The sequence below is a fragment of the Podarcis raffonei genome, chromosome 3 (assembly GCF_027172205.1).
Source record: "Podarcis raffonei isolate rPodRaf1 chromosome 3, rPodRaf1.pri, whole genome shotgun sequence".
Lineage (NCBI taxonomy): Eukaryota > Metazoa > Chordata > Lepidosauria > Squamata > Lacertidae > Podarcis > Podarcis raffonei.
Genome location: NC_070604.1, coordinates 39682131 through 39703465, shown reverse-complemented (window position 1 = coordinate 39703465; position 21335 = coordinate 39682131). Strand labels below are relative to the sequence as shown.

Below are 21335 nucleotides of genomic sequence, written 5' to 3'. Positions count from 1 at the left end.
TTGGTACTGTTTTAAAACTATTTTTATCTGTTTTCATGGTATGGTTGCAAATCACCTTGAGACACATGTAAAAGGAGATTAATAAATTAAATAATAACAATAAGATGCAATAGCTTTAGGAAATGAATAAATTAATAAGCATCAGGTCTAAAGGGAAATGTATTGTACTTGTTCCACGTTTCAAGTTGAGAATACCATTTCTTACTTTCTGCCTGAATGAAGTTTGGTAAACAGCAGGAAATATTTTAAATTCAATGTCTCCAGCATGATAAAACAGATACAATTTTAGCAGGATAACTCCTCTTTATGGATTCTTCTCATTTTTACATTGACAATTCCACTGGCTTGACTTGGTAATCCAGCAGCATGCTATTAAACAGCCTAACTGGAATTTTCTTTATGGATCAGTGTGGCTCCCTTTGCTTTTTATGAGAGGAAAAGGTATTTATGTGTCAGTGATTCTCAAAACATGGCTTAGAGAGCCTCATTCATTGTGGGGAAGGGGTTTTTGTTGTCGGTATCCCTTTCCACTCTCTGCTGCCTATTAACCAAAGTTACAGACAAGAGAGGGCTGATCACCAAAGAATTGATGCTTTTGAATTATGGTGCTGGAGGAGACTCTTGAGAGTCCTATGGACTGCAAGAAGATCAAACCTATCCATTCTTCAGGAAACAGCCCTGAGTGCTCACTGGAAGGACAGATCCTGAAGCTGAGGCTCCAATACTTTGGCCACCTCATGAGAAGAGAAGACTCCCTGGAAAAGACCCTGATGTTGGGAAAGATTGAGGGCACAAGGAGAAGGGGACGACAGAGGATGAGATGGTTGGACAGTGTTCTTGAAGCTACCAGCATGAGTTTGACCAAACTGCGGGAGGCAGTGGAGGACAGGAGTGCCTGGCGTGCTCTGGTCCATGGGGTCATGAAGAGTCGGACACGACTAAACGACTAAACAACAACAACAGACAAGAGATCAGTGTCAGGCCACAGTACAAGTGCCACAGAGCTGGAGGTATGGAAGAGCTGAGTGACACCACAACCGACCACTCAACTGTCTGCGCGACCTCCAGCTCTGTGGCACTTGTACTGTGGCCTGTTTCCCAGAGCAATTCGGTTACTTAAGACGGAAGTAAAAAAAGAAGGCTGGGAGAGTCCAGACCAATGTATTCAACTTTGTGAACGAATTGTGCCATTTTGAAGTGAGACTGCTTTATTCTTTGAGAACCGGAACTAGATGAATTACTTATGTGGTTTAGGATTGCAGTCATTATTGCACATAAGTCAAAAGCAACCCCTCTCCCCAATTTTTGAAGGAGAGGGGGATGGATGATGTTGACTATGAAGAGCTGCTATTAAGCCATCACAAATCCCTGATAACCTTTCTGAGATAATCTGAGTTATCATCAGTCGATGACAACTTTGACATTTAGCAAGCTTATAAAAATGTAGCGTTTGTGTAAGACTCTCTCTCTATTTTTTTGCAAGATCCTTCCATTCTAAAATTAGCAAAGCTTTTGTTTGAGAATACTTCCTCTTTATTCAGAAAAATTCAGTATTTTGGTACCTTGTTAGTAAAAGTACTTTGTATTTCCACTGGTGCTTTTGCAGGGGAAATAGCTAGTATGTTGGCCTGTAGTTGTGATAGCCAAGCAACCAGGTTGTTAAATTTTGGCTACCCTCGATGTACAAGGTATTTAGTTCTGTAGTCACTCATATCTACATGTGTTAAGGCTCATAAAATATATGGAGAAAATGAGCTGTGCAAAAAAGATGGGAGTTGAAACATACCATGCAGCTGTTATCTTCATAAAGGACAAAGCAGCCCTACTGTCATGTTGGGTGAATGTGATGCTGCAGGAGCATATTGACAACATTAGTAGAGCATGGAGGGGTTGAGGAATGGCTACTTTGTCCATTGCTCTGGGAAAATGTGCCAAAAGGGTGTTATCCTTTCTGATTACCCTTAGAAACCTGCAAGTGAGCCACAGTGTTCTAGAAAACACTCTTCATCCCACTTGCAAACAGGGCAATTAGGAAACAATAAGACAGAGCCAGTCTTGCTTATTTATTATTTATTATGTATTTGTGTTTTTATCTTTTTTTTTATGCTGTCAATCGTCCCAAGATCTACAGATGAAGGGCAGTATGCAAATAAAATAAATAAATAAGGGGGGCGCTGGCATCAGGTGGAGATTTTTATGTGCCATTAAAGGGCAGCAAGTACCCCTCTTTTCTTAAAATGCAGGCACAGGGTATCATTTGGAATTTCTTCCTTGGGCAGCACCATTGCACCAAATCATCCTAAACCACAGCATCATAGAGTTGGAAGGGACCCTAAGGGTCATCTACAGCATTTGAGATATGAGCAACTAAACACACTCTAACTTAGCACTGCAATTTAGGAACTCAGGCTGATGGCTTGATTTAAAGAAAGCAAAAATGGAAAGGTTTTGCATTTGTGAGGCTTTGCTATAGCTGTATGTATACCATGTAGTGACATTATTTATTTTAGCACCTTGTAGGAGAGAATTCATGGTTGGTAGGTAGGTGGCAACAAAAATCTGCTTTATTGTAACCCCACATTTTTAGTGTGTTTTAAGAATCCACAATTGTTCACCGTTGTTTCATTTGAATCAAGATCTGTACCTTCAGGACTGTTCAAGCTAGAAATTTGTGAGCTGTATATTTAAAGATTCCAAATTATTGTTGTTATTAGATTTCTTACACACCCTTCACCATGAGGTCCCAGGGTGGGTTACAACAACCTTTTAAAAAAACTAGTGTTGAAAATAAAGTGACAGTCAAGATAATTGGGTGAGTCCTAAAATATATATGAGTTGACAAAGCTCAGGGTAAAGAGGTTCATCTTCAGTTTATGATGAAAACTGCAAAATGAAGGTGCCAGATGCCTCTCTGTGAGGAGGCTCTCAAAGTCAGAATATGAGAAACTATCACTCAATACAGTGCTCCATTATTCCCCATCTACTTATGCTCTTATAGTTGTTTCCCTCATATAGTAGTAATACTTAATGTCCCCCCCCCCCCCCGTTTGATTGTTAGGTCGTGGCTCTGTGTTAAATGAGAAGGGTGAAGTGGAAATGGATGCCATTATCATGGATGGAAAAAATCTAGCCTCCGGAGCAGTATCTGCAGTGAAATGTATAGCCAACCCAATAAAGCTTGCTCGCCTTGTCATGGAAAAGGTAGGCTGAATGTGCACTTGAACAAAAGAAAAACAAAAGAAAAATATGATAGGGATGGAAAACCAGAGGCCTTCCAAAGGATTTTGGATTCCCACCTGCCCCAGCTGGCATGACCAATCATCAAGAATGATTGAAAGTGGTGTTTGTTTGTTTTTAATATAGGAAAATATCTGGGTTCGACAGACACTCCTTCAGACTGTGTGATCACCTTTCAATCTTTTTCTTTTTGGAGAAGAGGTTCTGACAGACCATAATGTGTGTTCTGTTGCCAACCTTTCTCCCTCCTCAAAAACAGCAGTTGTGGACCAAGCCTTTTTAAACCCACCATGCCTATTCGCTACATCATTCTACAGTTTATGTTTTAATTCCAGTACTTCATTGTTCAATGATATCACTGCATTACTGATTTTAAAATGTCAGAAGGGACAAGTTGCACCAAGGTTTCACTTTGTGAAAAAGAAAAAAGACAGTGTTTGCAGGGTTCTCTCAGGGGAATTTCAAATCCTTGAGATTCCCCCAGTTCAAACAATGTTCTATTTTGACAACAACCCCCCCCCCAACACTTCATGGTCTTATTTACCTGTTTTCTGATTATAGTCATGGCTGGACGTTTTTGGAATTTTCCTAATTTTTGCATCCTTGGCTTTCTAGTCCTGACTTTAGAGAGCCAGTTGGTCAACAGCTGCAGAAGAGGCAGATCTGCTCTGTGGCAGGGAAGGGAAGAAAGAAGCTGAAAAGGCACTGATTAGGCAGGCATTTAGCAAGCACCATTGAAACCCAAAGACTGACATACCAAGGTGCATTTTGAATGACCCTCATATTTATTTTGAGGGATCTAAGGTCCTGGCCACATTCAGCAGTTCATCACAAGCACTCTTTAAGAAGCTCAGATGTGAAAGAGCTTTTTGCACTTGCACACAGCCACTTCACCCACCCCTTCGTGTGTGAGCAGGGAAACAAATCAGGAGCCCATGTTTCCTGTTATGTCTGCATCAGGAAACTATGGTTAATGCCAGGCTATGAAACCATGGTTTGTATCCTTGCTTGTTCAGAAGCCAGAAAACTTTCTTTTGCTGAAGTTGTGTTTCTCACCTGTGACTAGAAAATGGGAAGCTGCCTTTCTCTATGATATGTATCTTGATCACTGACACATCATTAGCCAGTGCTGATCTTTCTTGCCATGGTGCACATGAAGAGGCAAGTAAGAGGCAACATGATAGTAATGTACAAAATTATTCATGCTATGGAATAAGTGAATAGGTAAGTCTTCCTCTCATAATTGTAGTTTTGGTGGTGGTGGTGGAGGTCTGTTTTATGTTTGAACTGGTACTTTACACCCCGCTAGGAACACTGCAAACTTCAATATTTTGTTGCAAATCCCCATTGTGAATATGCATTATGCTATTTCTTTTCATGCAGCCTGGTAAGGCAAAATGCATTTTCCCCATGTGTGACCATTTCTTTATAAACTTAGGGAAACTTCCTTAAGCCTTTAAACTAATCAGAAATTTAAATGCAAATATATAATCAAAGAATACCAGGTTATGAAAATTTTTGTTTTAGGTCCTCTTTGGCCCTTTTGAAATTTACCATTCTGAACAAGCAAAATAAATACGTTTCTCCAAGACTTGGTTATCTTCCCGTGGCACAATATTGGCTCCATCTGGTGGCCAAAGCGTATTTCTTTGGATTTTGTCTAGCAACACCCATGAGCTTAGCCTGTTAAATAGTCTATTGAGATACATTTCATTAGGCTGGGCAGACTATTTCCTTTCACAAGTGAATAATTCCTCAGAAGTACAGATCTCTTAAATGATTGCTTTTGGAGCTTTACCAAAATTTGTGGTGTGCTTTTCTTATTTGCAGCAGGAGAGGAAATAATTACTTGAGAATAAGTCCCAGGAGAGTAGCTGGATTAGTTCTTTTAGCAACAAAAAGTCAGTGCACTTTGGCATCTTGGAGACTAGCTAGATTATCAGGTATGAGCTTTCACCAACAATAGTTCATTTGGGCAGCAATCCTGTATATGCATAATATTTGGTGTAGATTTATTTATTCTGATCAATAACCAGTTGGGATAATCTTTGATTTAGCCCCTCTGAATACATTGGAATTTGTTTCTGAGAAGGCAGGGCAAGCATAAGGTAAAGGTAAAGGGAATCCCTGACCATTAGGTCCAGTCGCAGACGACTCTGGGGTTGCGGTGCTCATCTCGCTTTACTTGCCGAAGGAGCTGGCGTACAGCTTCCGGGTCAAGTGGCCAGTATGACTAAGCCGCTTCTGGTGAACCGGAGCAGCGCACGGAAATAATAATAATAATAATAATAATAATAATAATAATAATAATACATTTATTTATACCTCGCCCATCATTCTGGGCTTCCCCAGCCACTCTGGGCGGCTTCCAAAAAAAATATTAAAATACTGTAATACATCAAACATTAAAAGCTTCCCTAAACAGGGCTGCCTTCAGATGTCTTCTAAAAGTCTGGTAGTTGTTGTTCTCTTTGACATCTGGTGGGAGGGCGTTCCACAGGGAGGGCGCCACTACTGAGAAGGCCCTCTGCCTGGTTCCCTGTTTACCTTCCTGCCAGAGGCAGAGCAAGCCTAGGATTGCATTTTTACCAGATTAAAGAATGAGTTTTTGAATGTAAAAGCTGAAAATTAAGGTCACATCTATTTCATTGGCTGTTTATGCAGGAAAACTCCCAGTACAAGTTTAACAAGGTGAGAACTACAAAAAATAGAACAGACTATGATTTTTATAGATGTTATCTGTGGGCTGTTGGGCTGCTGAATAGAAAAAAATAGTGGTGCAATTGACTTCCGACAAGCACACAGAGCGCGAATAAGACTGAGTGTATGGGGGGGCTCATTTAATTTCACTGCACACAGGCGGTGTAGTGACAATAAATGTTTGTTTGTTTGTTTGTTTGTTTGTTTGTTTGATGGAACACTGAAAATACCATGGAAAAATATGATGCAGTTGTGTGTGACATCTGAATAGTAAACAAGCAATCCTGTCTTGAGCTGTTTCCTAGTCCTTATACTAAATAAATTAGTTATTGCTTCCCCAATGAACATCAGATATTATTCTAGCTTTTTGGCAAATTTCTTAGAAGGCTCCAATCTAGAACAGGTTTGTTGTACTCGGGCTGCACTGAAATGAATATGACAAGTTGGTGCTTAAGATTAACTTAGGTACCATTAATTTTAATGGGTTGATGCATGATTTCTTCAGATGAGGGTCGTCATGTATCCATTTGAAAGTCAACGGGAACTGTAATTAGCATGAACTGTGGTTACGGATGAATGTTTGGTAAGCAAATAAAAGGGATTTCCAGTGGTGCATTCACACTATCTACTCTAAAAGCCAATTCCAGGCATCTGAAAAGGTGCCAGATATAAATCTCTAAAGTGTGGGGTGTAATCCACTGGGAGCAGTCAAATACAACATTCCTTGTTTTGCTAGAGTGGACATGCAAGGGAATGTTTGGTCCTCCAGCCAGTCGAAACTTCCTGTTCCTCCTAGCTTGGAGCATCCTTCCTTGCATGTGACCTTCCTTTCCAGACCTGGTAAAAGGCCAAGGCATGCTGCCACTCTCTCTTTTCCATCTTCTTTTCTTCCTATGAACTTCCTGGAATGAACTGCTGGCTGCCAGCCAAGCAGTCCCCCAGGTCATCTCCCTTATGGCATAAACCTGTTAGTATAATCTTGTAACTTTAAACCTAAAGCCTGCCTTCAGGTATCACACTGTGCTCTGCCTGATCGTGAGTAAACTTCCTTTTTATTGCTTATGAATAAGACTGTGGTGTCTTTATTCTTTTAGGAGGGATTCAAGGGGTCTTACCAGGAAAATATTAGAACACATTTCAATCTGGACAAGCCAGATGGAATTGCATATTGTCTTAAGAAACTCACATGCATTTGCAGCTAGTTTTCTGCATTAAAGGGGAATGTAAACTATGCTAAGTAAAGGAACTTGCTAGTGCAAGTTAGGAAGGATATTAATAAACAATACATCCTCTCCTGCCACCCTGAACATCCACACATAAAGAAATAGCATGGTCCCTTAATATCTATTTTTATAGTACTACCAGTTACCTTTAGATCATTTGTGATATTAGCCAGGAATGAAGAGAAAGGGCTGTAGCTCAGTGGCAAAGCACACGTGTTGCAATTAAATGGTTCCATGTTCAAATCCTTATATCTTCTCTCCAGGAAATATTCCCGTTTGAAACACTGGAGAACCACTGCTAGTGTAGAACACTGGCTGGGGCTGATGGGAGTTGGAAGCCCACAACGTCCCTTATTTCTAGAGCAGACAATACTGGAGAATATGGACAAATGGTCTAACTCATTGTAAGGCATCTTCCTATGTTCTAGCTATGGAATTGGCCCTGGAGATTGTTCATTGGCTCCTCTGAGCTAAGATTACAGTGGTACCTCAGGTTAAGAACTTAATTTGTTCTGAAGGTCCATTCTTAACCTGAAACTGTTCTTAACCTGAGGTACCACTTTAGCTAATGGGGCCTCCCACTGCCGCCACGCCGCCGGAGCATGATTTCTGTTCTCATCCTGAAGCAAAGTTCTTAACCCGAGGTACTATTTCTGGGTTAGCAGAGTCTGTAACCTGAAGCGTCTGTAACCCAGGGTACCACTGTATGTGTCATTTCCTGTCAGTGCACTTTCAGTGGTTTGTTTGTGTGCTAAATATCTCCATTCTATGCAGTTTCTAGTGTTGAATTTCAGGTGTGTGTGTGTGTGTGTGTGTGTGTGTGTGTGTGTGTGTGGTAAATTTGGGAAAGGGGAAACTGATATAAGCTAAAGTCAGTGTGATTTAAGTATGCATAATAAGATATAGGACTAGATTTTCTTGAATGACTTTCACTAATAAAATAAATGATTTTAAAAAGAATTATCATGATTTTGGCACAAAAGGTAAAGTGTGTGAATTTGTATGTATTTTTTTAAAGAATAAGTAGCAAGGTGCATTCACAGAGCCATATGCCTGTTTTTAATATCTATTGTCTCCTCTATTGATATTGTTTCGTGGTGGTATTTTATGTATTGCATCTAAGACTGCAACCCTATTTACACTAACCTGAGTTCAACAGTAAGTCCTGTTGAACGTAGTGTGGTTTACTTTTGAGTAAATATGCAAAAGCTACAGATACTGTTGGTACTTTTTTTTGTTTTACAAAAGCAGAAGAGGGCAGTATTACACAAAGCAAATGTTCAAAACAAAAAAAGAAAGAAAGGGAAGAGCTGGAACATTTCAGTCATGTAAGAGTAAACTGACACCATTGTCCTGCTTTGCAAATGATAATATATGATCCAAGCACAGATATGCATCGCCTGACTATTTGTATTGTCCTTTATTGGAGACTGAAAACTCTTCCTTGTTCATAACTTCGAGAGAGGAAAATTCTCCTGAGTGTTTCTTGTCTCAGAAACAAGGAGATACTTTTGCTCATTTGGCACCAGAGAATTGGTCACCATGTGGGAAACTATCGTAACAGAGTAATGCATCCACATATGTAGCCGGCTCCATGGTACTGTTCTTTGTATGTAAATCTCCAACCTGCCTACTTTGTCAAGAGTAGACTAGTCGCAACAAAACCAGGAAGTAGGGTGCAACCTGTAGCAATTGATGCTATCTCCTTATGAAATTGCCATCAGCGGATCATGTGGAGCGCATGGGTACACATTAATATAACACCATGTGACAGAAGCCGAGCAAATGAAAGGCAGCATTTTTGCATGCCTAAAAAGTAGCTGTTTTATTTCATATCCAAGTGTGGCTTCTTGCATATGCCCTGAAATTGACCGTAGCTTGATACCAGGGGGCAGCTTCCTCTGACAATTAGCTGGTCCCCTCCACCTCCTTTTCTTCCTTCCTCACAATCACACAGAAACACACTTTGCCCCTTTTGTGCCTTCGCATCCCTCCCCCACTAGAACTGAAGAAGGAAGACAGAATCATTTTGCTACACAGTTCCAGCCCTATTGTTAGGCAGAACGAAGTGGCCACCTCAGGTAGCAAATGCTTAGGGGCAGAGAGGGGTTATTAGCGGGAGGAGGACAAAGCTTTTTGGGCTGCTCAGCCTACCCTGTGTAAACCTACTGCCGTCAAATGTGTTGTCTCCCTGCCAGTATTGAAGTAAAATTCAAACGCCAATTCAGCTGGCCCTTGTATATGGAATGGTGGTGGTGACACCCTCTCCTTTGCCTCAGGCAGAAAAATGGCTTGGGTTGGCCCTGTTAATACATCAAGGGCAGTATCTTTCAGGGGTCAGATCCTGGTCTCTTCTATATGCGAAGCCTTGCACAATTGCAAAGATATTTATTCTGTAATGGGCAATGGATGTAGATTTCTTTATTAAAATGTACATCTCATTATGTCCTTAGCCTCTTGGCAGTGTGCACTTTGAAAAACACAATATACATATTCTAAAAATATATCTGTACTGCTAAGATTACATAAGATTTATCCTTGACTTTGTTCTTTTACTTCATTCAAACCTTCTCTAGTCATTTAAAGCCAATGTGTGGTGGTGGAGGAGGTTATTTCATTTCATTTCATTTATTATATTTCTATGTCACTCTTCACTCGCATGAGTCACAAAGCGGCTTTCATACAATAAATAATATCACTGAACACCACAATTGCAACATAAATCATATAAAATAATTAACAAATCATCAGTAAAACAACCACCTTCTGTAAAATACTATAAAACAGAACAACTTTAAAAATATGGTAAACAGCTCAACCACAAGAAAAGTCATGTTATAAAATTCACAAAGCATTACAGCACTCATAATCCACAAAGCAACATTAACAACATTAACAAACAACCAAAGCAAACTAAACACTGTCGAATTCACACACATGCTCTCCCCATCCCCATGACTCATAGTCTTTCACTCATTTTATCAAATGTCCACGGCAGCAACATGCTTGTCCAGCTATTTTGTTGAGTAGCTTCTTATTATATCTTATCTCCTTCAGACAGACCACATGTTGTTGACGGACCAGGGCGCCTCTGCCTTTGCTAGAGGCATGGGAGTTCCTGAGGTTCCTGGAGAGAAACTGATCACAGAAAGGTCACTGGAGAGATGGAAGAAAAACCTTGAGGCTGATTCGAACCCTCAACAGTTTCAAAAGCAAGTATAAAATGTTGGGTGTTGGGGGCAAAATCCTGACCACTTGAGCAAACGAAATTAAAACATGACGCGAAATGTGAAGCTACTTACATTTCTCCTCCAACATTTCTCCGATGAAAATAGGGACACCCCATTCCATAATGATAATTTTACTGCTTATACCTCATCCCAGTCACACTGGGCAGCTTCTAACATATATAAAAACATAATAAAACATGAAGCTTTTTTTTTTAAAAAACCAACCCTTCCCTATACAGGATTGCCTTCAGATAGCTTGGGTGTCAGATAACTGCACACCCTCCTACATTTTCCCAGTGAAAATAGAGACATCCTACCATACCCTCCAACATTTCTCCAATGAAAATAGGGACATCCTAAGGAAAAGTGGGACATTCCAGGATCAAATCAGAAACCAGAATGGCTTCCCTAAATCAGGGACGTCCCTCGAAAATAGGGACACTTGGAGGGTCTGTACTCAAGATGGCAATATGCAATCTTCAGATTCCGAGGCAGGATACTTCTGAATACCAGCTGCTGGGGAGCAGTAGTGGGGATTGGACTCATTTCCTGCTCGTGAGTTTTCCAGAAACATCTGACTGAACTAGAAAAGGGTTTGGTCAAATCCAGCAGTGCTGCTTAAAGTTCTCATAATATATCCCCCTATGCTGGTCAAATCTCTGCAAAACATAATGGATGTTTTTGGATGTTTTACCCGTAGACATGCAGCTTGTGAAATTTGGTCTTCCCAAGGATGCATGCCCACCAGCTGCTCACCTCATCTCTGGATTTGCTGCACCCAGCCCATATTCCCATAGGCCACAAACCTATTTGTACTTACCTGATAGTAAAAGCCTCATTGAACTCAACCTGCAGTCTTAATTTTTTGCTGGGAGCAGGGGAGGCAGCGCTGCATCTGAAGCCCTGATCTACTGATTAATTGGGGGTGGGGGATTCTTTCAATTGCACAGAAATGCTTTAGGTTATTCGGTCACATCAATTGTTCAATTGAATGGTCTTTTTATACTAGAAAAAGGCTGGTCCTTCAACAGATTAAGTGCAAACTCAGAAGTGCATTAACTCCCAATACAGTTTTTTCCTTTTATGAATTCTTTGGACTGAAGATTTCCGTTGATTTTTTTAAATACTTGGGGAAATGCTACCTGTGAGACGCTATGTTCTTTTGGCAAATGCTCTCCAGTCTTCAGCTAATTGTTTGAAATGCTATTTTTGGCAGAGACCTTGGAACAGTTGGAGCCGTTGCTATCGACAGTGCAGGAAACGTTGCTTGTGCAACATCAACAGGGGGACTCACGAACAAACGCGTCGGCCGCGTTGGTGATACAGCGTGTATAGGTAGGGGAGTGTGATAAATGGAAGAAGAGCCAACCAGCCCTTCCTTCCCTCTCTTTCTCATATAATATGTATGATATCAGTCAAATGCATGATGGCAAAGGCTGTGATCTAAAGAATCAGTATGACGGCTTGCCGTTCCTATGGCAGCAATTCCTGCTGCCAAAGAGGCAAGCCACTTTTAAAAAACGGAACAGTGAAAGTGGGAAGTGCTGGTGCAGAAACAGCAAGCAAAGTATCAGGCTTGCAGTTTGCGTGCACATACAAACCCAAGTTTAGTGAACGGTATGTTTTCCTGAGATGATGACTTTGTAACTTTTACATCCTGCGCAATATACTTCTACAGTATATAAGATGGGTAGGGAGTGGAAAGAGCAGGGTTTGGAGATTGCTTGGTTGAATACATTGTGTTTCTCTTGTAGAAAGAGGCTTACAGTAGTTCTTGGGTGAGGAAGCAGCAAGGGGTGTTAAAAGGAGCCCAGGGTGTACAGTGGTACCTTGGGTTACAGACGCTTCAGGTTACAGACTCCGCTAACCCAGAAATAGTACCTCGGGTTAAGAACTTTACTTCAGGATGAGAACAGAAATCACATGGTGGCAGTGGGAGGCCCCATTAGCTAAAGTGGTACCTCAGGTTAAGAACAGTTTCAGGTTAAGAACGGACCTCTGGAATGAAATAAGTTCTTAACCTGAGGTACCACTGTATTTATAGACACATAAGGAAATTTGCACGGAGAACCTTCATTTCCTGCCTCCACTTGAAATTCCAGGAAGAAATCTATTTATCAATTCATAGACTTTGAAGGGGTAAAAAACATTGCTTTTGTTTTAAATTCTACTGACATTCAGGCCACCAGCAATGATTACTTGTAGATTCAGAGCCAGTGTAAACTTAGCATGCAGCTTGAAGGATGGCTTATTAGCAAATATATCATCTGTTTACTATGCAGCTGATCTAAACTTTAGTTTTGCAATTTGCAGGCTGAAAGTCAATAATGTGTGTGTAAAATACTTCTCCCCAGTACCACCAAATACCAGGTCTTTGCTTAACTTTAGTAAATCTTCATTCATTTTGTTTAGACTGCGTTTTGTTTAAACAAGAAGGCATATATGTTGGGTCTGGAGAAAGGACGATTTAAAAAGCAGATGATTGTCCAGAGTTCAGCACTCCTGAGATATTAGGAGCACCATGTTAAGATTGTTCAGTCATTAGCATTCTCCTGTTAGAAGATTTTGCTTGGTAGTTCAGTGTATGTAGGCAACCCTCAATAGACTTGTGTGCCATCTTTCAAACACCATCCTTTCTTGATATGTTTTGAAGATTCCCCCAAATATTTAATAGCTTCATTAGCTATTGCAAGAGAGGAAACAATTCTCTAGATATCCATCCACAAGAAACATCTTAAGAGTTTATTCATATTTTTCTGCCTTGTCATCACCAGGTCTACCACTTGGCCAGCAAATCAGTGTGCCAGTTTCACCAATTCCAACGTGGTTATATCTGAAATGATATTTAGTTAAAAGAGAAAATGAGTTGTGCTTAGTTCAGGTTCCAATTGGCTGACGTGATGCCTGTTGTGGCTTACTTTTATGAACTAACTCATCAGTGTAGCAAGTAACCTCACCAGTGCTGCTAGCCACAGGGTGGTACAGCACTGATGACGTGTACTTACCACACTATCCCCTCAGCCTTCATAGAAAGTTCATCTGAACACTAGTGGAACTATGGTGGTACCTTGACCATCTGGAAGAGATTTTTTGGTGGTCAAGTTACCCAGCAGTAATTTGACTTCAGGAGTAATTGACACTTAATCCTTACCAATTAACATTGTATTATTGAAGTGCAAATGAACCCTTGCTCCAAATTATTGGTTAATTCCATTGATGTAGACCAGGGATGTCCAACAGGTCGATCACGATCTACTGGTAGATCCCCGTGAGGTTTTGGTAGATCCCAGTTGATTGCTCCGTCCCTTTCCTTAGCGTTGGTAAAATATATTCCAGCCCCGCTCCCTCACCCTGGCCTCCATTGTTGCACAATTTGCAGAATGGAAGATGGAGTTTACTTAGTGAGGCTGTTTGTTTCCGCAGCAGTCTGTTGCTGAATGGCTGTTCCCCTTTCTCCCTTGAGCTTAGGCTTGAATTCTCAATAATCGGGGCTTTCCTCCTCCCTAAAAAAAGTTCAACAACCTTGCCCTGAACCCCCCAAAAACGGGGCTTTCCTTTTTTAAAAAAGGGGTAGATCACTGCCAGTTTTTAATTCTGTGAGTAGATTGCAGTCTCGTGGGAGTTGGCCACCCCTGATGTATTGCAGACACATAGTGTATGCCACTTGGGTTCTTCTGCTTCACATAAGATTGGTTGCTTTTGTAACGAGCTTATGTGCAATTGGATATATCCTTGTAGTTGATTTGAGATGTTGGGTACTGTAAATGCCAGTCCTTGACTTTTTACTTTTTGCTCTTTGATCAGGAAGTGGAGGTTATGCGGATAACAATGTTGGTGCCACTTCTACTACAGGCCACGGAGAGAGCATTATGAAAGTGGTTTTGGCAAGACTTATCTTGTATCACATGGAACAAGGTAACGACAAAGGTTGCAAAGAGCACAGAACTGCTACTGTATTCCTGACAGATGTTGGTGGGAGTAGGTTGTGGTCCATTAGTTCAAAGTTGAGGACGCATACCGAGAAAGTTATTTGAATAGTAGTCAAATGTTGTGATCGGTGGAGGGTTGTGTCCAGATGATTTAAACAATGAACCTTCTGAGGGCTCAATTTGTGCTAGTCCTTATTCAGTGGTACTGGAGCAATATTGTGCTGGTGTGCAATGAATAACAAACAAAAATTATTTTGTAGTTGCCTGCAACAAAGTGTTGATTGCTTTGAAAAGCTCAAGTACAAAAAAACTATGGCATCTTAGTGGTTGCATACCAAAAACAATAGGCTTTTAACTGTTGAAGGGAGTGGGTTGTTGCTGATTAATCTTATAAAACCCTTTAAAGCACCACCAGTTTCTCTAACTTCTATGTTAAAAAGGAAGGCATGTGAATGAAAATAAGTAGGTGATCTATGTATTGATTTGTGTATATTAAGTAAAAGTGTGACTATGGTAAATAGCTAGCAACAAGGTGTTCATGTGGCTGTAATATAATCAGGCTATGGATGACTCTAGAGAGCTTTGCCTTCTATGTTATCCAAACTCTCGATTTATATTACAGCCGGTAAACATAATCAGCTGACCTACTTCTCCTGAATACACTTACAGTTGCCAGCGTGACCAGACCACTTTCTTTATTCTAAGCTGTAGTTGCAGACTGCAGATCGGTAGGATCACCATTTAACTTCTGACACAAAACTTCAAAGAATTTTAGAGTCATATATGCAGAGGAACTGTTAAATGGAAAAGGTGGAAATTCCATTAGCATTGTATAAAATAAGTTCCAGGGAGGTTATCTGCAAATCTCAGGTGTGTAAATGTCATGGCATAGGGATCTTTCACCTCTATTTCAGCATCCTTAACAAATGGCTTGTCACTCTGACTTAATCTACTGATAGAAAAAGTTACTGTATGAATCTGGTTTTTGGGTCAAATGCACCCCAAGAAAGCTGTGAAAATACTCAGGGGAAGACATTAAGCCAACACCATTTTCAAATAAGGAATCATGTCTTTATTGAGATACTTCACTTTTCCAGCTGAACACTAGTTGCAAAGAAATCATCAGGGCCAACAATATCCAATAATATAAAGGACAAGCATCTACAAAAATGGTATGTGGGATCCGATTGCTTCACAGTTGTTTAAAAACATAAAACAATATACAGTGCTACCTTGGGTTACATACGCTTCAGGTTACATACGCTTCAAGTTACAGACTCCGCTAACCCAGAAATAGTACCTCGAGTTAAGTACTTTGCTTCAGGATGAGAACAGAAATCGTGCTCCGGCGGCACGGCAGCAGCAGCAGGCCCCATTAGCTAAAGTGGTGCTTCAGGTTAAGAACAGTTTCAGGTTAAGAACGGACCTCCAGAACAAATTAAGTACTTAACCCGAGGTACCACTGTATTGCTCCATTACAAGTGTAATGGGGGAATAATCATGAGTTGTGAATTACTTGCAACAACAAATCGTACAGAACTTGCAACCACAGCACTTGCTAATTAGGCAGCCTATACACAATCACCACATTTCACAACTGCATGAGCAGGCCAGACAAAACAGTTACATGAAGCATATTTTTAGTGTGTTGACCACAGAGATGATTCCTGCCCTCTTTTCAGCAGGAAAGACAGCAGTGGTTGGCTCCACCAGTTCTTTCATAACATAGGCAAATTGGTTATGTCACTGAATTTGATCAACTCCAGGCTAGAACTGCAAGGAGGAGACTTTTTGGAGGTTTCGCTCCATTGTGGGTTGTTTAGCTTTAAAATATAGGCATCAAAGCAGGCAGTGTCTACTACATTTGAAAACCAGAAAAGTACCCTTGGCATTTGGAAATGTAGATGGAGGTCACACTTGTCCATACCACCTTTAGTTTTATTAAAATAAAGAATGATCTCTTTCTTGGAGGCACTAAAGAAAGGGGAATCTACAGTTGATTACATCCTTGCATTCTTACTTGATTTTGGAAATGTGCACAGTAGCTTTCAGCCCCTCCTAACCATGCTACATAATTCAGGCAGCACAGTACTACAAGTGAAGAGCAGGTGCTCCATTGAAGGGTAGAAACTGAATGATCCTTTTTTGCAATAGTTGGAATGTCTAAGCGTTATTATGGCAGCTGTTGCCTGGATGAAAATAATCCTTCCTGTTAGTGTTTATAAAGGCTGGGCTTTGGTTTCTAAGCATGAGAATAGTTTCCATTCTGGGGTATCTGGGTTTCGTTTTTATGAAGAGGAAGGGCAAAATCTTAAAGCAGTTGTTATGCTTGTCTGAGTTACAATATGACACCTGATGCATTTGTATTACTTAAGACCAAGCAATATACAATGCACCGGTGGATCTGAGATTATAAATTGTGGATAACAACATGAATTTTATTTGGCTTGTTTGCTATGCACATGCACACAAGATGGGTTTTGTTTACATTTTTTTTTTTATAAAATTTTTATTGGTTTTTCAACATATAATATAAAACAATACAAAAGACAAACACAAACAAACAAACATATAAACATATATAATTTCATAAATTTTTTCATGTACCCAATTTCAGCGACTTCCCCATGCCTCCCTTTTCTGCATCCCTATTTTGAGCTTTTTTTCAGCAACCCCTGGTCCAAATTACTTATTAATTCCTTTCTTTAACCTCTTTCTTTCCTCTTGTCCAATCATTTATCGCTGCAAATCTGTTATGCTTTACCCATGACATTTTAACACTCAATAATTTTACAAGAATTTTTAAGATAAAGTTTAAATTTCTTCCAATCTTCTTCCGCCGTCTCTTTCCCTTGGTCACGGATTCTGCTCGTCATCTCTGCTAGTCCCATATACTCGATCACCTTCGTCTGCCACTCTTCCAGTGTGGGTAGTTCTTGTGTCTTCCAATACTTTGCTAGTAGAACTCTTGCTGCTGTTGTAGCATACATAAAAAACATCCTATCTTTCTTTGACACCAATTGGCCCACCATGCCCAGGAGAAAAGCCTCTGGTTTTTTGTGAAAGGTACACTTAAGCACCTTCTTAATTTCATTATATACCATCTCCCAGAAGGCCTTAATCCTTGGGCACGTCCACCAAAGGTGATAGAAAGTACCTTCAGTTTCATTACATTTCCAACATTTATTATTGGGCAAATGATAAATTTTTGCAAGCTTGACTGGGGTCATGTACCACCTATAAATCATTTTCATAATATTCTCTCTTAAGGCATTACATGCCGTAAATTTTATACCGGTGGTCCATAACTGTTCCCAGTCAGCAAACATAATGTCATGACCAATGTCCTGTGCCCATTTAATCATAGCTGATTTAACCATTTCATCCTGTGTATTCCATTTCAGCAGCAAGTTGTACATTCTAGACAGGTTCTTCGTATTGGGTTCTAACAATTCTGTTTCTAACTTTGACTTCTCCACCTGGAAGCCAATTTTCCTGTCCTGTTTGAAGACTTCATTTATCTGGTAATAATGTAGCCAATCTCTTACTTTGAACTTCAGTTTCTCATAACTCTGTAATTTCACATTTCCACCTTCTTGTTCTACAATTTCCCAATATTTTGGCCATTTAGATTCCATATTAAGTTTTTTAACTTCCTTAGCCTCCATTGGTGACAGCCACCTAGGGGTTTTATTTTCCAACAAATCTTTATAGCGAATCCAAACATTATATAATGCTTTCCTAACAATATGGTTTTTAAAGCTTTTATGAATTTTTACCTTGTCATACCATATATATGCATGCCAACCAAATCTATTATTGAACCCTTTTAGGTCCAAAATGTCTGTGTTCTCAAGAAGTAGCCAGTCTTTCAGCCAGCAAAAAGCTGCTGCTTCATAGTAAAGTTTTAAGTCCGGCAGGGCAAACCCCCCTCTTTCTTTTGCATCAGTTAATATCTTAAATTTTATTCTGGGCTTTTTGCCCTGCCAGACAAATTTCAATATATCTTTCTGCCACTTCTTGAAACAGTCCATTCTGTCCACAATCTGCGATGTTTGAAACAGAAACAACATTCTTGGCAAAACATTCATCTTAATGACAGCAATTCGGCCTAACAAGGAAAGTCTCAAATTTGACCATATTTCCAAATCTTTTTTAATTTCTGTCCAGCATTTCTCATAGTTGTCTTTAAATAAGTTCACATTCTTAGTTGTTAAATTAACCCCTAGATATTTCACCTTATTTGCTACCATTAATCCAGTTTCACTCTGAAACTTCTCTCTTTCCTCCACTGTTAAATTCTTTCCCAATACCTTTGTTTTTTGTTTATTTAACTTAAAACCTGCCACTCGACCAAAGACTTGTATTATCTCCAAAACTTTTTTTGTACTAGTGTCTGGCTCTTGCAAAGTTAGAACTAGATCATCTGCAAACGCTTTCAACTTGTATTGTTTAGCTCCGACCTGAATCCCTTTTACCAGCTGGTCACCTCTAATCATATTTAATAAAACCTCCAGAACAGTTATAAATAGTAGTGGGGATATTGGGCACCCCTGTCGTGTCCCTTTTTCAATAGCAATTTCTTCAGTAACCATGTTATTAACAATTAGTTTTGCTTTTTGTTCAGAATAAATTGCACCTATACCATTCTCAAAACCTTGGCCCACCCCCATTCCTTTGAGATTCTTTTTCATAAAACTCCAAGAGATATTGTCAAAGGCTTTCTCAGCGTCCACAAATATTAATACTGCCTTAGTGTTAATGTTATTCTCAAGTAATTCCATAATGTCTATTATATTTCTCACATTGTCAGATAAATGTCTTCCTGGGAGAAAGCCAGCCTGGTCTTTATGAATCTCACCCACCAAAACCCTCTTCAATCTTTTTGCCAAAATGTCTGCAAAAATTTTGTAATCCACATTAAGCAATGATATAGGGCGGTAGTTCTTAATCTGGTTCTTTTCAGTCTCCGATTTTGGTATAAGTGTAATATATGCTTCTTTCCACGATTCAGGTGCCTTCTTCCCCTCTAAAATTTCATTACAGACTTCCTTAAACGGTTGAATCAGCCAATCTTTCAAAGCTTTATAATATCTGGAAGTCAGACCGTCTGGTCCTGGAGATTTTCCCAATTTCATGTTTTGAATGGCTCCCTCTATTTCCTGCTCAGTTATTTTCTGGTTTAAACTCACTTTACTTTGTTCAGATATTTTTTGTAATCCATATTTTTTAAGAAATTCTTCTATCTCTTTTTCATCCACCGGCCCTTGTGCATAAAGTCTTCTGAAATAACTCTGAAAGCAGTTTCTAATCTCATTTGGCCTAAAAATGTTCTTTCCTTCAACCTCTAAGCTTGTAACCATATTCAGTTTTTGTCTTTTCTTCAATTGCCATGCCAGAAGTTTCCCACATTTATCTGCCGATTCAAAGGTCTTTTGTCTCATTTGCTTTATTTTCCATTCTATCTCCTGGTTCATCAGTTCCATGTACTGTCTCTGGTAATACTTTATTTCTCTTAAAATTTCGTGAGACTTTGGCTTTGATCTCAATTTTTTTTCACCTTCTTTTATTCTTTCCAAAATCTTATCTTTCTTTTCGTTCTGTCTCTTCTTTTTTAAGGTGTTCTGCTGTATCAAAAATCCTCGCATAACGGCTTTACTTGCGTCCCAAATTGTTCTTTTCTCCACCTCTGTTTTCAGGTTTATCTCAAAATAGTCCTTGATAGTTTTCTGGGCCTTTCTGTACACCTCTTCATCTCTAAATAGGGAGTCATTCATCCTCCATCTGAAGGAACCAGCTGTTGTTGTGTTCATTTCCATCTTTACGGCGTTATGGTCGGAGCAAGTCTTTGGGCAGATTTCCACTTTTTTTTAATCTTAGGTGCCATTCCACTAGTTACCCATATTTGGTCGATTCTGGTCCAGGTCATTTTTGCTTCAGAGAAAAAAGTTCCCTCTCTCTCCAGAGGGTTTCTTGTTCTCCAGATGTCAATCAAGTCGATATTATCTGTCATTTCAAAGAAAGTCTTGGGTAGTCTCCCATCCTTAGAAACCACCTGTCTTAGTGCTTTGTCCATATTTGTAGAGACCACTCCATTCATATCTCCCATCATGATTATATTGTAATCCAAATAGTCCATTAATGTCTCATGTAGTTTCTTAAAGAACTCTGACTTCCCTTCATTCGGAGCATAGATCCCAATTATCAATAATTTTTCTCCTTGGACTTGTATTTCTATTGCCAAATATCTTCCTTGTTCGTCTTTAAACATCAACTTAGGGGCCAATTTTTCCTTAGCATAAATCACCACTCCTCTTTTTTTCACTTTATCTGATGAAATAAATTCCTGTCCCAGTCTTTTATTAACAAGTAATTTTCTATGTGTTCTAGTCACATGGGTTTCTTGCAGACAAATCAAATCCAATTGTTCTTTTTTTAAAATATGGAAAACCTCACGTCTTTTTCTGGGAAGGTTCAAGCCATTACAGTTCCAGCTTAAAATTTGTAGAGCCATATTGTTATTTACTTTGTTACTCCTCCAACTGCCCCCAGCAGTTGTTCTTCCTTTGTTGGGGTCTGAAGTCCAAATGTCAAGTTCGATATATCCGCTAAGTCCTTAGCCTCAGTAGTCAGGTCCACCACTCCCTTCACTAGGTCTTCTTGATTTTTTTCCAGAAACTGCTCTTTATCTTGCACTGTTTTTATTTTAATTTTTTTCCCTTTATAGTTAAAAGACAGGCCTTGTGGGTACTCCCATCTGTATATTATGTTATTCTTCATCAACAAGGTGGTCAGATCCTTGTAGTAGGTTCTCACTTCCAAGATATATTTAGGAATATCCTTATAAATCTGAACAAAGGAGTCTTCAATCTCCAGAGATCTTTGATATTGTAAATTCAATATTTTATCTCTCTCCTCCTTAGATCTCAAGGTTATCAGGCAGTCCCTTGGCTTCTTTTTATTCTGTCTTCTTCCCAGTCTGAAGGCCGTAACTATCTTGAATTCCTCCTCTTTCA

General features: G+C 39.6%; 1 protein-coding gene across 10 annotated transcripts in view; it reads left to right on the top strand.

The window, feature by feature from the left end:
• Nucleotides 1-21335, top strand: part of ASRGL1 (asparaginase and isoaspartyl peptidase 1) — an 84748-nt gene that overhangs the window by 49821 nt on the left and 13592 nt on the right. For 7 of the 10 annotated variants that reach the window (XM_053381255.1, XM_053381253.1, XM_053381252.1 and 4 more), the window contains 4 exons: nucleotides 3059-3201; nucleotides 10218-10372; nucleotides 11607-11725; nucleotides 14195-14305. In XM_053381255.1, coding sequence (XP_053237230.1) covers nucleotides 3059-3201; nucleotides 10218-10372; nucleotides 11607-11725; nucleotides 14195-14305 — 528 coding nt within the window. Of the gene's footprint in view, nucleotides 1-3058; nucleotides 3202-10217; nucleotides 10373-11606; nucleotides 11726-14194; nucleotides 14306-15233; nucleotides 15375-15416; nucleotides 15492-21335 lie in introns of those variants that run through there. The other 3 variants (XR_008329428.1, XM_053381256.1, XM_053381254.1) reach the window with 3 other exon arrangements.